At 38.2% G+C, this 17,298-nt stretch overlaps 2 protein-coding genes across 4 annotated transcripts in view; one reads left to right on the forward strand and one right to left on the reverse strand.

Moving 5' to 3' along the window:
* Positions 1-4,443: 4,443 nt before the first annotated feature.
* On the forward strand, positions 4,444-12,980 carry LOC125692503 (general transcription factor IIE subunit 1-like). Of its 2 annotated transcripts, none has more exons than XM_048943092.1 (5): positions 4,444-5,246; positions 9,116-9,577; positions 10,916-11,117; positions 11,662-11,888; positions 12,236-12,980. In XM_048943092.1, exons 2-5 carry the CDS (start codon positions 9,127-9,129, stop codon positions 12,637-12,639), a joined length of 1,284 nt encoding a protein of 427 aa, XP_048799049.1. In that variant the 5' UTR covers positions 4,444-5,246; positions 9,116-9,126; the 3' UTR covers positions 12,640-12,980. The 2 variants fall into 2 exon arrangements, with proteins under 2 accessions (XP_048799049.1, XP_048799050.1); XM_048943093.1 differs by having other exon boundaries at positions 4,450-5,246; positions 12,257-12,980.
* A 3,007-nt stretch (positions 12,981-15,987) lies between these two features.
* Positions 15,988-17,298, reverse strand: part of PCM1 (pericentriolar material 1) — a 39,097-nt gene continuing 37,786 nt past the window's right edge. For both annotated transcript variants that reach the window (XM_048943071.1, XM_048943058.1), the window contains one exon: positions 15,988-17,293. In XM_048943071.1, coding sequence (XP_048799028.1) covers positions 17,268-17,293 — 26 coding nt within the window. In that variant the 3' untranslated portion in view covers positions 15,988-17,267. The remainder of the gene's footprint in view (positions 17,294-17,298) is intronic.

Below are 17,298 nucleotides of genomic sequence, written 5' to 3' on the forward strand. Positions count from 1 at the left end.
TTTGAAGTGATAGCAAAGTCATGAATTTATCCCTGCCATTGGTGTAAAGGAAGCGTTTGCTGTCTCTTTGGTGTCTGCAGTGACTGTTGCATAAGGCAGTCTACCTAAAATGTGTAAGTTGATGACATCCCCTCACAGCTGGATTCTTGATAACCAGAATATTCAGAGCAGTACATGGGTAGCACAGAGCTCTGGAACAGTAGGTGTTATCAGTTTTCTGTTCCAAACAGTAAAGCCTAGTATAAGATTTTTTTTCTAAGTAACTTCAAACAACACAAACAAGTCTACAGAAAAGGAAGCAAGCTATTGCCCATAAATCTGAGATTCAAAGTTAACTTTCATCAAAAGCATCTCTGGCTTAAGTTTTAATTAGTACTGTTGTCCTTTCTTAAATACGAATATGCATAGAAAAACTAACCTTTAGTCATCCCTTGTTTTAAGAACCATGTTACCAGCTTACAGCAGTCAGTTCTAATAAGCTTTCCCTCCATCAACAGTGGAAGAAAGAGGGACAAAAGGAATGCTATTTGCCAAATAACTATCAGCTGGTATGTGAAAATCATGGCATCTGGTCAAATGAAGTACTAATGTCCTAAGCCATAGAAAAATGGCTGCACTAGTGCATCAAGAAGAAACTCAAATGGATATAAAGCACTGACACATTGGACCACACGGAAATCCACATCCCGCTATTTAAACTGACCTTAAAAACAAAAGGGCTACACTAGTTACATACCTAATATTTTTCCAACTAACGTAAGCAAGCAGAAACACATTAGCATGATTGTTTTACCAGAGTCTATTTTTCATCTAAACAGTGTCTGCTGCACCTATGTAAGCTAAAATCACATTTTAGATTAGTGGAAAAATAACGCGTAGTTTGAAATGCAGTTTCTGGGTCAGATGATTCACATAAAACAAACCAATTTACACGCTGCAGTCTGTACCTGCCTATTGTGAAGGACAAGTCACAAAGTCACAGTACTGCTGCATACACACTTTAATCTGGTGGGGGGGGGGGGGGGGGGGGAGGATGTTCAGATTTATTTAGAATTAGTTGCATAAGAGGTATAATCAAATTACTTTGTCATTTAAGAATAAGTGGTAAGTTTACTTCCTTAATCAGTCCTCTCCCACTTTAGAGTATATGGAGCAAGGCAGTGTAGACTATTTACAGTCATTAACTAATGTGCTTTTGGTATGCCCCTTGTGCAAGAGAATCCACATTTCCACACTGGAAATTGCTTTATAATTGCAGGTGCATAGCTAAATCCCATGGATATCCATCCAGAGCCTGAATACATGTGTTGACTGTTGACAAAAATATTAAAAGCTATTAAAAAAAAGGAAAAAAAGGAAGCAAATATGCTATACTTGATCTGCCTTAATGTCAACAGCGATTAATGTTATTAATTGCTTATTGATTTAATCTCCACCTCTTCATGCTGAAAGCACTTGCTCTAAAGGTTATCTCAAGCCAGAGAAGTTACATTTGTTTATTACAAGTAGAGACATTTTGTTTTTAGCATAAGTTTCATCTCCCTTGTTCCAGCTGCCCCAGCTGCTGTCATAAAAGCTAAGGCCATTTCACTGAAGAAAGAAAAAATGATTTATTAGTTTTGTTTTTTTATTAATAGAAAATACACAGATCTGTTTCTTCATATTTAAGTACTGTACATTTATAGTTGAGGTATCTCACAACCACAGAAAGCACAACCTGATTCTTCAGCTTGTTTTTCCCCATTTTAATAATTAACCATCTGTATTTTTTTCCTTTTAAGTTTAATTCTTTGTAAGTTTAAACAAGGTTCTAGTTTATTCTCTTGAATTTCTGCTTTTTTTTTTTTATTTATTTATTTTAAGGAAAAGCACATATTTCATTCAAAGAGTGCAAGAGAGTCACACAGCTTTCCTTGTCTCTGCTGTGCTTAGACACAAAACTCCAGAGCAGAGCACTCCCACAGCTATCAAGGAAGTACTTGCAAGGAAAGAGTAAGATTAAATAGAAGTTGAATTGCAGAAAGCAGGCACGATGGGGAGAGCTTTGATAGAGCAGCAGAGAACCCCTAAGCAAGCACCACAATCCACCTCCTCCTTCACAGCACATGGACACCTGTCCGCTCTTCACACAGCTCCTCAGACCACTGCCGGGAGGAGAAAGAAGCAGACCCCCCCCCCAAAAAAGAAAAAGCTCAGAATCTTGGTTTTCAATTTAGTGCTAACAGTAGGCAAATGACCTGTTTATGCTGAGGATCAGCAGCTGTTCTGGTTTTGCAGGACCAGAATCATGGTTGAAAAAGGTACACCAAATCTCTCCAAGCAGCAAAACCTCCCATCCTTTGCACCAGAAGAACGAGATTAGCCAGAAATAATAATGCTCAAAGCAGTGGCAGAAACCACAATTTGCCTTGGGAAGAAGTCTCCACATATTAATGCCTTTTATAAAAAGCTTCCTGTAACTGTTACAACTGTCTGGAAACACAACATTCAAAATCGAGGAAATACTGTGATCAAGAAGCAAGCAGACCACTCAGCTGATTCCTCTTAGCCTGCCTACTGGTTTTTCAGAGCATTTTATCTTGTTCTATGAAAGATTATAAGGATCTTTTGTAGCTCAGTCTGCTCCCAAACACTGTTACTTAAAGGAGACAAAATTAATTCTAAAGGAGTTGCTTTGTTTACATCCTGAGTACCTGGAGCTCTGCCCTCGTGCCATTTTCTGCACCACACTGAATCAGAACTGAATTACATTAAATGTATACAAGACAAGATTTCAGTCTAACTTGTTTTGCAAAGTTTATTCTTTTAGCTCAAGGGTTATGTGTGAACAGTAGAAAAGTCCCAGTAGTAACGCCTGCCTCTGACGAATATTTTGTACTTTAGGTAACTCCATACATTAAGTTTACTTTGAGTTTCCCACTTTTAAAGTTCTGTCATTCTCTTAATTTTGCTAAGCTTCCTCCATTAGGCCAATACCCAATGCAAGAAATAAAAATAAAAAAAATCCCCAATCAAAATTCCACAGCTCAGAGCTCCATATGTAGCATACGCCTCTACCTTTCTGGATGTGGGGAAAATTACAATGCACGTTACTCTGAGAAGAATCAAAAGCTGATTTAGTTTGATACCAGCACGCCTTCAGGGACTGTGGATTCAATAATTCAGTAATAAGGGGAGAGCACATTAAGAAAACCAGCACATTAAGAAAAAGAACCATCTCAAGGCAGGGTTTGCTTGGTTCACAAACACACGGTTAAACATTAACACCTGGTGTGTTGTCTAAGCAGAGACTTATGGGACAGCAAGGAAAGAGAGAGGCAATGGTGCAATTAACAACCGTGTGCACAGGGTAGCATGTTATATATGGTCTGTTAGCATCTTTCTGGTGTTTTGTCATTTCACAGCACTTGAAGGTACAGGCTAGAGATTTTGTTTTATAAACTAAGGGAGTGTCAGGCACCAGCTGTCATGAAGGACTTAGAATGAAGCAGAACACTGAAGGAAGGCAGAATAGCAGGTGGTGGGCCAGGAGAAGACAGAAAAGCAGCCTGCAAAGCTCATGTTTGCCCAAGGTACACATCACAACCTCCTGCAAGGCCAGGTGCACCAACCACAGGGAAAACACACTGCATTTACTCCACGGGGATCCTGCTCCACAGAGCAGCAACCCTTTACTTTTCTCATTCAACTTCTGATTATGCTCTTTATTTCTCCCATTTCAGACTGCTCAACTGACAACCTGCCTTGTCTTCCTCAAGTAGCCCCAAGCACAGCACAATGCCAGAGCCACTCTACACAAACATCATCACTGTTCAAAAAGGCCTAAAACAAAACCAAACAACTTTGCCTACCTGTGTCTCAAGCTCCTGCTTTCAGTAATGTCTTTGTTGCACAACAACTTAATAGCTCAAATCCTGCTTCCCACGGTCCTCAGTGCCAGAACTACAGGCACTCAGAAACACTCAAACCACATTTTTTTATTACTACCTTACTTACAATGTTTGCTTCTTCTCTGAGTGTGCATGCAACAGGGGATATAGCAAAAGCCCACACAGAACACCGCCACCCATGCAGGCACAGGGCTGAGCAGTACCCCTGCTGTGTACACTTACCTCTACTACATGCAGGCTGATGTCCTTACTCAGCAAGCCATCCTTATCAGCTACAGCATGCCCAGGTGCTTGTGATTTCCTGTTTCTGAGAGCAGTACTCCCAGCTAAACCATGGCACTGCTGAATTTAGAAAGCTGTTTTATGTCTTCGTGCCATGTTTCCACACCACACGCAGGCTGAGGACAGCCACATGAATGAATCCCTGAGGTTACAGAGCACTTTCCCTGTTGAAAACACTTAGCAAGGAAACCCACAGGGATTACTCATTCTAAACCTTTCCCACAGACAAAACACAAGTACTAGCATGCAGTCTTGCACCTCTGCATGTTCTAATGGAACATCATAGCAAAGGAGTGTGCTCAAGAAGCACAGTATGAAAAAATATATACCTGCTCAACTGTTATGTGCAACATTTTAAATTTAACACACAATACCACACATTAATTACCACAAGGTTCCAACCTCCACTGCACACATACATGATGGACAGACTGGAGATCAAATTGATGATTACAGTCCTAAGAGTGTCTGGCAGCCTTAGTATAGTGTTTGTTTTAAACGTGGTTTTCTCACCCATAGAAGGAAATAAAAGTATAACTTTATCTTCTGAGAAAAAATACAGTGAAAAAATATTTTTCATTTCCTTTGAAGACAGAAACCACCTAAAATAAAACATGCCAAAAACACAAAAACTAAATATATGTATGCTATTTTTTTCTGAATATTTTCAATGAAAGCTCCTAAACACAAATTATGTAAATTACCCAGGCTATGTTTTTGTTTTGCAACAAAAAAATGAGTTAATTATCATGTTACCTGTAGTCTTGTAAAGTCATGCTAATGAAAACACAGATTAAAATTTTGGTCCTGATCTGTTGTAGGTATGTAGTATTGAGCAATCAGATTTGTAACTATATCGTGATGCAACGTGTACCAGAGTGAATTCATTCAGTTCCTAATGAAATGTGATCTGGGGACTCTAGCTCCACCTGGGTGATAATTGAGGCTGATCACAGATGGGTGTAGGACAAAGCTGGGAAATACTTAAGCTCGTTTTGCAGTTACTTTGAGCTCTTAGGAAATGGGTGATTGTTGTATAGCAGCAGTCTGGAGATTTCTGCATATATAATGGAGGTAATGATGAAAGTTTTTAACTTAGTTACAAATAATGTGATTATATTAATTTTAACAAAAGACTACTTTAATAAATTTTTCTCCTTTAGAGCTTTTGAAGTAAAAGTCTAATTAAAAAAAAATTAAAGCGTGTAGCTTATCTGCTCAGACAGTTTCAAATAGAAGGTTAACTAAGCAAGTGGCTGTAGATCAGCCTTGTACAACCTGCTCTATGTGATGTCTGTAAACTTGAAATGCTACTTTTGATAGCTGCTTGTTAATACAGTAAGCAATTCTGTGCAGGTTTCCCAAAACAAAGGATGGTCTGAAAGATAGTTCCTATTCTTGCTTATGACAAAAACAAAGCGGTGTATTTTCTCTTCTGAAGCTATAATAGCTCCAAGTAAATCACAAACTGAAGAGCTGCTCCAGCATCTAAAATAACAGAGGTCAAAAAAAAATAGATCCCACCCTCATAAAAGTGCTTCAAAAGCACTTAACAGTAGAAATTAGGCCATGATTTCAAAGGTATCTGTCAATATGTGCTACCAACTGAAAAAAACTACTTCCCAATGATCCATACAAGTAGCAAAATACCTGTCTCTTATTGGAGTGTGACTGCAGCTCAGCTCTGGAGCAGATTCCTGCTTGAAGCCCTTCTGTCTCTGCAGCAAAGCTGCTCCGCTTTCTTCTCCTTTCCTTGATAAGGGTCATCTCAGTTTCTTCTTAATGGAGATCTGCTGCCTGCAGACAACAGCTCTTAACCAGAAGTTTCTTCTGAACTGTGAGCCTCTAGGCAATTGGAAGATGAGGAAGTTTATCAATGGGGACTGGAGAACATCACCTCAGATGTAGCAAAGAGATGGAAAGAATGCTGTGTTTATATTTTCCATGCCTGCTATTTATTCTGTGGAAATTCAGCTATTCTTGTAAAAAGAAAGCCATTGCTTTCTATGTTTGAAAACCAAAAAAAAAAAAAGCTTGAATACCTGTACTTCTACTGCAAATTGATACTATGTGTACGTGGTGGTTGGTGGTGGTGGTGTTTTCTTATCAGTATTTTTGCAGAATATATTCACAGTATTTATATTACAGGTGATGGACAATGGCTGTTGTTGTGGAAGTACTGAGTTTTTTTGGCTTGGCTGGTTTGGTGTTGGGAGTGTTGGAAATGGTGGCTTTTTTCCTTTTCATTTTTTTTTTAATAGTTTTTGTGGTTGTAAGAATCTGGACTTGAAGTGTTATTAACATTAAGGTGTTTGGAAACACTTCGGTGCAATTCAAATCTCTGCAAGTACATAATGCAGGTCTGGGATGAGGAATCATAAGAATTCATAGGCCAGCAAACCCCAGGTTTACAGCTTAGGTCCAACATATTCTCTAATGAGGTTATCGCCTTATCCTGTTCCTTTGGAAATTATATATTTTATTTAATATATTTTATATATTTTTATTATTTTATATATTATTAAATATTTTTAAATATTTTTTTAAAAATATGTATATATATTTGACTTTAGGTCAGAAAAAACTGTTGTGAGACCTGCTTGTAAAAGAAGTGTCATGGTTCTGCCCCACATTAGTCAAGGAGTAGATAATGTGGTTTTGTTAATCTTTTAAAGCAACACAGTCTAATTGGCATTTTTAAAATAAATAATCCACACAGAGTGTATCTTAGCCTGTTCTGAGATACTAGCCCACACTAATGCCTCTGCAGGGCACGGTAGGAGTGGTACCAGATCCCAATCAGTTGCTGAGGCTGCACTTCCACTCTTTGTTGTGGCTGGTCCTTATTACAAAAATACCTGATGACCCCTTTCTGTAGGGAGCATAGTGAAGGTCCCAGTGTCTCCTGTCAGTGGGTTAGCCAGCAAGGACAAGGCTCAGTGCTCTCCAGAACCTGAGGATGCTCAAAGTCACATTCCTGATCTTTGAAGTTGATGTTGGGACACTGTCCCTCCATCCTGTTGAATAGAAGCCACTGCACAGAAACAAATTCCAAATCTGAGGTCAGAAAGAGAGAGAGATAAATCATCAGCATAAGTTAGCATATTCTTTAGTGGAAAAAAATCTGTTCTTCTGTACTCCAGAAATCATTTTCTGCTCAAGCACTTGAGGAGTTTTATTACCAGAGAGCAGACGTGGGAGTCCAGCAAATCAGCAAATCTAAGCTGTCTGGTACTCTAGCCACTTCTGTGCTGTTTGCAGCTTCTCAGCTATACTTTATACGAAGATTATTTCTTCTGCATACATTTATCCTGACTTCAAAAGGAAAACAAGAAAGCCTACTCAGCTGTAAGAGCAAAGAGACCTTGCTGCAGGTGGTGAAATGGAAATTGCCAGCTGTGTGCAGCTGATCGAGTGGCTTGTGGACAGGTGCTGTACTCAGGCCTGTATAAATGAAGCAGTGATTTGAGTTTTCCAAGGATAGGAGTGGAGATGGAATTACAGTCCAGGTACTTGGCTAGAGGCTATTCCTGCCCCAGCGCAGACACCTGCACACATGTACAAAGATGGTGTTATGTTAAGGCTTGACTGGCAGCTAGAATTGGATTTAGTTCTGGGAGACTCAGTTCAACAAAAGTTCAAGGACCTGTGCTTTCCTATCTGGGAAAGGGCTTATCTGTCCAGTCCTATCAGCTACATTGAGTCAGATGGATGGTTTGGCTGAAACTTTTCAGAGGATGAGGACAAAGAAGAAGGGAAAATAGAACTAGAGAGGAGGAAAAAAACAAAAAGTTGTTCCTTCCTTGAGGTTTTCATGAAAAATCTTAGAAACACTGTTCCTACAGTCTGTGGACCATTGGTGGAACTGACCTTAGTTTCCTTACTAGGATTCAGCTTAATTCTTCTGGAGAACACCAAAATAATTTAAGTTGGATGAGACCTCTGGAGACCATCTGGTCCAACCTCTACTCATGTTTCGTTAAACCATAAAGCCAGGTCAGGGTCCTCAGGCCTGTCGAAGCCCAGATATTCAGTCTCCTCCCTGAACAGCCTAATGCAGTGCTTCCTGTTCTTCCTGTGGGAGATTTAGGTCAGGGTAGTGCCATTTCTTTCTGGGTTTCTAGCCTTAGACCACCAGAATTATACTTAATTTAGTGACAAGACAGTGCTTTCCCTATGAGAAGTAAATTTAATTATAGCTTTTGTTTTTAACTATGATTTCTGTTGAAGAGTAACTGCAAGCTCTATGTAGTGATGCACAATCACCTGTGATTGAGCAAGGTGCCCCTCAGCAGCGGATGTCAATGCAAGTGCTGGCAACTTACTACATGCCATAATGTGCTGTCCCACCCCCACCCACCTTCTGATGCACTGGATCTAGTAGGCTTAGTCCTAACACTATGCTGCATGAGGGCAGTGCCAGGCAAGATGGAACATCATTTTCTAGGCCTTTGCATGACCCTCACAACCAGCAAGGGAAAAAACAAACAAACAAAAAAAACCAACAACATAATAAGCAGCACACTAAAGTACTCAAATATCCATTGCAGCTTTGTCACACAGGGAGGTAGAACCACATCTATTTTATGTTGTTATGAATTAAACTATAGATTTTTCCACTTGGCTTGCATCCTGAGCTGTAATTTTTATGGCTGGCTATGAGTGAAAATGAGTACTTCAGGCATGCCTAGACATGAAAATACTGTCTTCTGTACCTATTTTTCTAGATGTCCTCTTGTGTAAAAACTCACAGAACCTATGAATACTACAGTTGTAACTGCTGTACCTGAATACCTGATCTTTGTCTATTGGTACCACCCCATCCATAGGTGCAGATTAAGGATTTTATATTAATTTATTCAGTGAAGACTTGCAGAAGAGCAAATGACAGTGAACAAAAAGGCTTACCATAACTTGCTGTGCAACACTTCTTTCTCTGACAGCGGTACAACTCATGATGGAAGAGCAAAACGTTACCACAGAAGTCCCAGCAGCCCTAAAGCGCCTGGCCAAGTACATAGTGAGGGGTTTCTATGGAGTAGAGTACTCCCTGGCCGTGGATGTACTGACCCGCTACCCCTGTGTGAAAGAGGATGACTTGTTACAGCTGCTCAAGTACGAACGCAAACAGCTGCGCACTGTTCTCAACACACTCAAGGCAGACAAGTTTGTGAAGCTGCGTATGCGAGTTGAAACAGGGCCTAATGGGAAGAGCACAAGACACAACTACTATTACATCAATTATAAGGTGCTGGTGGATGTGATAAAGTATAAACTGGACCACGTGCGGCGGAAGATAGAAGCAGATGAGCGGGATTCAACTACCAGGTCCTCCTTTAAATGTCCATCTTGTTCTAGCACATACACAGACCTGGAGGTCAATCAACTCTTTGATGTATTTACAGGTGTGTTTAATTGTTTATTTGGTTTTTATCTTGAAGAATAACTGTGATAACATTAAATTGGCTCTTTTGGGAGCTTTGCAAGGAAGGTGTATTTGTTAGGATTTACTTCTTGTTTGCTGATGGGAAAAGAGCTGAGGACAGGAAAAAAAGCTGGGAAATGAGGGTAAAAGGAAAAGCTCTTTGTAGAATAGGCCCAACGAGAGAAAATAATATTGAGTGTAAGAGCCAGAGTTGGGAACCAGATTTAGGCTTCACCTTGCTAGGAATTAGACACTCTACCTGGGTTAAGACTACTCATCTGTCTTTAGTTGCATTTTCTCATATGGAAATGAATACATATTTATGTTACTCTACTCTGAATTTAAGTTAATCTTTGTGTCTTTGATGTTTCTGATGGAAGAGTTGGATGGATAAAGATGGATAAAGCAGTTTGCAGCCACCAACTGTAATAACCACAACAAAGACTGTCAGCAGAGGAGAGGCATTCTTTCAGTCCTGCACTGGAAACAGAGAAGTTCAGGCTCCTCACAGGGCAACATGACACATCCATAGCAGAAATGGCATCAGTGTCCGGGGTTTCTCCTCCTTAAAATCAAAATAACTAGAGAGCACTTGTTCAAAAGGAGGTAAAATGGAATTCTATTGCAATATATTACTCTAAATGCAGCTATGATGCTAACATGTGGGTCATGGCACCTTGAAAGGATGCCAAAGCCGTGAGAATGACCCATACTTTACAGTGATTAACTTGAAATTTCAAAGGTGAAGTTAGCATGCTGTCATTTGGCAAATTATCGCTTTGTTCTCATCCTAGAGACACTGATGTGCTACTGAAATGCAAAAATGAAGGCTGGTGATTATTTCATTTAGACACAAATGTAGGACTTAGTATATGTTTTAATGAAGTCTTTTTTGAACTGTGAAACTTCAAACTAAAACCAGCAGATGCTCTTCATGCTTGCAAATGTCTTTTCATATGTTTGTGAAGTTAGAAAAAGATCATAAAAGAAGGAAAAATAACACCTTAGTATCTAATGCTACTGCAAGTCTAACCAACCTAAGTTTTCCCCCCAGTATGGGTACTTCTTTCTTGTACAACTACCATGAGAATACAGTCTTTCTCCTCCCCCTCCCATATGCCTCCACACACCACCCCCCCCTTCCCCCCTAAAAAAAAGCTAGAATTTGAATTCCTTTGGATGAAATGAACAAATGCAAAAACTCTAGTAAAGTTTAGAGTATTTTGGAAACTGTCCAGGTAGGACTTCTCAACAAGTTACTGCTTATCTTTTGTATTCTATGAACATGAGATTTTTCTCAATTTTGATAACGTTGCAGAGACTTTCCGTTGTACTTACTGCAATACTGAAGTAGAGGAAGATGCCTCAGCACTGCCTAAGCGAGATGCTCGAACCTTGCTAGCAAAATTCAATGAGCAGATGGAACCTATCTTCATGCTACTGCGTGAGACAGAAGATACTGTTCTGCCATATGACTTGTTGGAACCTCAGCCAACAGCAATCCCAGGCATATCAGAAAGGTATAAGTATAACTCTCCTATCTCCTAATAATACAGCCTCTCCAACAACTTTCCAGTTGTACCATCTTTGAAATACCTAATCTAAAGGCCTGCTTTATTTGACTGTACATAATGGGAAACTCCTTAATGAAGAAACCAGTTATTATCTTCGGCATCTAAATTGTTATAAATTTACAGCTTTATTTTTTGTTACATTATTTAAGGAGTTATATTCTAGACTTCTCCTTTGGTGAATACAGTTTACAGCCTTTTCCGTGATAAAGTAATGTTACTCTATGGGTATCCTTTATCTAGAAATGCATTACTACAGAAATCATGCAAAAAAATCAGTGGTTCGGAATCACTTGCCTCTATTATGAGGTAGGGGGCAATGAAAATTATTTAAAACTAGAGAGAACCTGTTAAAGCTAGGCAACTAATAAGCTTCATTCTTGGTGGGGTTTTTTTTATTGTTTTTTTGTTGTTGTTGGTGGTGGTGGTTTGAATGGGAAGTGAGGGTCTTGCTTGTATTTCATCAGTCCAAAATGGATAACATTTCATTTAGCTTTGACCAGAAGGTATGTTCAAGCACGCCGGAACCCTGCAGTAGACCTGAAAAATGGGCCACCAAAAATTCCTCTTTTGGCAATACATATAGTCAAAACTTAATTATTGATGTCCAAGATTCTGAGTGCAAGAAGAAAAAGAAAGAAAAAGCAACTAAAGAGCAACCTATCTGGATGTCAGAGAGCACTGTAGAAGGAGCAACAACAGCTACCATCAATAATGCTGGTAAGTTTTGAGCACTGACAAATAGTTCAGCAGCTTTACTACAATTAAATGTAGTTTTCCTAGAAAATGATGTGAAATTGGTTCATAATATACAATAGCCCTCCAATTCTGGTCTAGTGACTATCAAAACTTAGTTTCTGAAAACTATTCTTTAGAGTGGCTTAGATAATAATCCTAAAGCCAGAAGTTAAGTACCATGTCCTGAAATGTTCTCACTCTAGCCAGGCACCACTGGTATTACTTCTAAGCAGAAAGTTCTTCAAAATGCCTGCATTTTAGAGAATGCTAAACAAAGTAGGAAAAAATATTTCATTTACCTAGTATCTGGTAACTAAAAGTATTCATAGCTCTAACGTATTGTGTGTTAGGAACAAATGCTTCTGAAGAAGCCGAAGAAACTGTTAAAGAAACTGTCAGCGAGAATGAAATCATCAAGACTCTTCTCATCCATGAATCCATGAAGTCATTGTCCAGCACTGACTATGCTCCTGCTGTCAAAAGCAAGTTATCTGAATCAGGCAGTGACAGTGAGTCTGAAAATGCCAAACACTCAATAACAAAATTAGCAGGCAGCCAGTTTGAACAAGAGGAAGAGCAAGAAGCACTAGATCCTATTTTAATGGTAGCTGCTCAGCCTTACTCATATGGTGAAATTAGTGAAAATCCAGAGCTTGTATCTCTCATGACAAATGAAGAGAGAGAAGCTTATATAAAAGTTGTACAAGAAATGTTCCAGTCTGTGTTTGAGTAAATACTATTGCACTGAATATACATAGAATGTATAGAATGGGTAAAGTTTTCTTTTGGATTAAGACAAAGTTAGCTTGATCATTTAACTCAGGATCTTAAATTCATAACAGATGAATTATGCATTGTTTGAATGCCTTTTGTTAGCAAGAAATATCACCTGTAGGAGGTAGCTACAGTTCAAAACACTAGCACTGCAGAAAAAGAGCCCAAAGTTACTATGGGTTTTCTGTTGTTTTAGTGCTTAGACTTTTTGTGAATGCTTTAATCAGTAATTTTGGAGCATAAATAATTCCAAAATGCAACTGAATATTGTGATCTGATTAAAATAAAGTTTCAAAAGCATTGTCGTAATCTATTTAAAAAAAAAAAAAAAATCAGTCATTGTACCTGTATGGGAACAATTGACCACAGCCTGAACTTCTGACTGACCACCTGTGGCAAGCAATGAGTCAGCTGCGGGAGCACAGGTGAAGGCAATTCACCTGCATGATGGAAGGTGTGGAGTCTGGCTCCATCTTTCTTAGATCTCATTTAAGTGCTGACTGCCACTGAGGAAGGATCTCTTTCTGGAGATTGCTCCTCATGGAGTTTATTGTGAGCCTACAACATTAGTGAGCATTTTTCATTTATTATCTTACCACTGTGGTAATCCTACTTAACCTAATTTCTGTACACCTATTGATTGTACAGTACCTTCCTCCTAGAATTTGCAGAAGTGAATCAAATTCTAATAGGGTTTGGTTTCACTCTGTATCAGTACATTCTCCTAAATATTGGCTTGCAAGCCATTCTCTATGCAGTAGTAATATCCCTCAGTTCAAAGAGTGCTACTAAATTTTGTTAGCAATAGAAGAAAAATCAGTTCTGTATGTTAACTTTCATCTTAAAAGTTACAAAATGAAAAAAAAAACCCTAAAAATGCTTTTCACTTATTGTTCCATACAGCTATTCCTAAGGGGATAACAGCACAATGAAATTCAGAATTGGAAACAGTTTCAAAAAATGTCTGTTCCCATTTCAATGTTATTTCCTTACAGAAGGCTGTACAGCAGGCATGAGCTGCAAGACAGCCATTTAGCCCCAACAGTTGCCTTTCACACTTTTTTTTTCCCCTCAAGATGCCTAAAATAGATAATGTATTGTAATATTCATTTGGTCCAGATTGCTATGCAAGCAGTTTATCAAGCTGAAATTTCCATTCGTACTCTTCTGCACCCATTTTAAGTGAGATTCTTTCTAATACTACTGGAAAGAAAGACATTCTATTTGACTGGTACTACATAAGAGTAGAAGCATTGGTATCAGAGTATAAGATACAGCTTAATTTCTTTGGCAAATATACTATTTTAGCAAGGAATAGTTAAAGTAGAATATGAGAGTACAAACTTCCAAGAGAGGAACCTGTTTGAACATCAGGAAATGCTTCCTCACTCAGATGATGACTGAGTGCTGGTTCCCTATAGGTTGTAATGTCTCCTGGGTTGTAGATTTCAAAGTTGGCTGCATGAGGTCCTGCGCAAGAGGCTCCAGGTGGCCCTGCTTAAGCAAAAGGGTTGGACAAATTCATCTCCAAAGATACCTTCTAACCTCGTTTATTCTAGGATTCTGTGAAGAGAGAAAGTGTGAACAAAGGAATATCAAAAGTAGATGGATTAGTATGAAGAGAATTTAACTTACAGTGTCAGAGGTAGAAGAATGGCAGAGGCTTCACTTGTAACAGAGTAACTCATCCACTATTGAAGAAAACTTTCAATAGTGGATGAGTTACTCTATGACAAGAGTTTCTTGTTTGAAAACAGTGAGTGTCAATTCTTTCTCCTGTCTCATGTGTCTCATTAACTGGGGCAGTTAGCCTGAGGTACAGCCTATGCATTACAGTACTAGTGCTCTGAACTGGAACACAATTACAAGGGCAGTTTCAATTCTTATTAGGCTACTTTAATCAACAACAAAAAACCCTTAAAACCTCAACCCTATCACATTACTAGCAAAACCTAAGACAAAAAATGCTGCCTCTATGTAGAAGTCTGCTATGGAATACTTTGTACTTCAAATTAAGATTTTGTAATCAAGATTTCCTTAAGCGATTACAACTCACAGAGCAAACACGATAATACAATTGACTCAGGCAAAGCTATACAGAAGAAGTCACTCTCACATCTCTAATCAGCATACAATAAAGAGAAGAACTTTTCACTAATATTTTTTTATGGTTGGTTACTATTGCCATTTTCTTCCCCTCAACACGTCATCTTCCTGATGCTTATCACTATTATCAACTTTATTTTCAGGATTAAAAACAATTCCTCATTTTCTTCCATGGATTTTGAAACAGAACATTCAATCCTGAAGTTGCAGCTAAAGGCTTCACCTACACTGTGCACTATCAGCTTTTTTTATTGCTTCTGAAGCTGTTAGAGCAAGACTGCCTACAAGGAGCTATCCTGAGTACAAGGTCTTTTATTTTTAACACCATGAAAGATTGTTCCCTGCTATGCCCACCTGCAGCAGTGGTATCATTCCTGCTGGTGTGACAAGGAGATCTGTGTTCCTTCTCTATGAGCATACACTGTTAGTGCTGAATGTATTTACGGTAAGCACTACTCTTTATCTTTTCTCATTCAAAATTATATTTAACCAATCCATCTGTACATCTAGACATCCCTCAGTTTTGACATCTATTATAGTTGACCACCCTTCCTGCAGGATAATTTTCTGCTTCAACATCGATTGTAATTGCAATTTTATCTAATGCTGCCAAGCATTGCCTCATTTTCTAAAGTCACAATGGATTTTATGCACACTTTCTCAATTGCAATTTGATCCCTCATCAAAGCAAAGCCAGTGGCCCACCCGTACTACCCCTTCGTCTCAGTAAGCGTTGATAATCTTCACAGAATCCAATCACGGGTTTTGCTCAAAATTTCATCACCAGAACAGGGCAAATCCATCAAAATGCATTATTCATATATAGCATTATTGAATGCTCACCTTGGAATGGTTTGTCCTATGATGTTTCCTGAGCTTAACATTTAATGTGTAAACAATATTTTGCCAAAATAAGATTATGTCCTTTTTTAGGTTTACCGATTCTGGTGTTCGTTTAGTGATTAAAAGCTTTCATTTTGTTTCATTTTCACTAGCTTGCTATGTGACTGTACTTTCCTTGTCCTCTACATGCAGCATCACAGTGACTTTAAAGCCTGCATGGTAACTAAATTGTCTTTAAACCTTTTAATATGTATAATTTTGCTTTTACAATCACCTCTTATCTCTGATCTGCCACTTAAAAATCCATTCATAAAAGCTGAGGCTCAGAATCAAAAAATAATAAAAAGGGAAATCACAGTAGAATCACACTCATTTTATTCAAACTTCATTCTACTTTGTGTATATTGAACCTTCACTACTACTAAAATGTCTTCCATACAGTATAGCCATACTGAATACTAACCAAAAAGGAAGCAAACTCTGAACTTAAGCTAATCATTACTTTCTTGACTGCCTTGAAAACAGTCTTGTCCTAACAAATGGCGAACTGGATCACTACACTGGCAGTAAATACACTGGATAAACTATTTCTAGCTCAACTTTATGACTTCCTCTTACTAGGAATTCTGATATAAGTAGGAATATGAAAGAGCAAATAAAATTTTTATTCTGACGTAGTTTTCAATCTACTTTTCTATAACCCTATTTCTGCCTTTGCTATGACTGTATTAGGTGCCAACTTAAACTCTTTTTTTGTTATTAATTTTTTTTTAAATACACGGTAACTTTTTAGTTTTAGTAAATTTTAGTAATTTTCTATACATCTTCCTTTTTACAACCAAAACCATTCACAAAGTTAAATACTTAAAAAATTCTACAGGTATTCACTTACAGCAATTTTAAGTGCCACATGTGAAAGGATATTAAAATTTTCAGCCAAGTTTATCCTGTTTCATACTGAAAAGAAAATAATAAAGAACTGGAAATAGTAAAATAAAAAAATAGATGTTTTCTGCAATTAACAACAAAACAGGGTATCTACTTCACCTCTGACAAATGTGCTGACAGATATTAATTCCACAGGCCATGAACGAGAGTAATTTTTACAGGCCAGCTATACTTAGGCTATAAGGCAAGGAGGAGATACAGACTTTTACATGTCACACTTGTAGAAGACTGAGAAACTGTGAGACAAGAGTTTCTTCTCACAGGAAAACTAACAGTGTTTCTCTGAACAGGACCAGCAAACTATAAACACACCAACACTTAGGTCAGTTAGCTTCCAACAACTCCTCATACCATTTTATAAGCCTGAGGAAATTTTTCCAAAAGACAAATTTACAGACAAGTCCAAACTTTATTTAAAACTACAATTTTGAACAAATTTTTAAAATTACTGAACAAGTCACAATAAAAAAGATTAAGACAGAAAAAGAACAGTGCAGCAAAACTGAATAAAAGAAGATTCAGTTCCAGCTGTTCAAACTGCCACAGGCAGAAGTTAGCCTACTATTCTAAGAGGCAGCGTGTCAAAAACTATTTTACATTTTTATACACTTTCAGAATTTGTGAAATTAGTGCTGATTTTCCATATGCATTTGTATAGAGTTCACATATGCAGGTATCTTCAGATTATTCTCATGCACTTTGAGCTCCAAAAGTTTCTGTA

This window comes from Lagopus muta, chromosome 4 (assembly GCF_023343835.1).
Source record: "Lagopus muta isolate bLagMut1 chromosome 4, bLagMut1 primary, whole genome shotgun sequence".
Lineage (NCBI taxonomy): Eukaryota > Metazoa > Chordata > Aves > Galliformes > Phasianidae > Lagopus > Lagopus muta.

Excerpts from the sequence above, each read along its gene's own strand:
- LOC125692503 (XM_048943092.1), top strand. The coding sequence starts at position 9,127 with ATGATGGAAGAGCAAAACGTTACCACAGAAGTCCCAGCAGCCCTAAAG. Across the intron at positions 11,118-11,661 it reads ATCCCAGGCATATCAGAAAG|CTTTGACCAGAAGGTATGTT; the intron begins GTATAAGTATAA and ends CATTTCATTTAG. Across the intron at positions 11,889-12,235 it reads AGCTACCATCAATAATGCTG|CTCTAACGTATTGTGTGTTA; the intron begins GTAAGTTTTGAG and ends AAGTATTCATAG.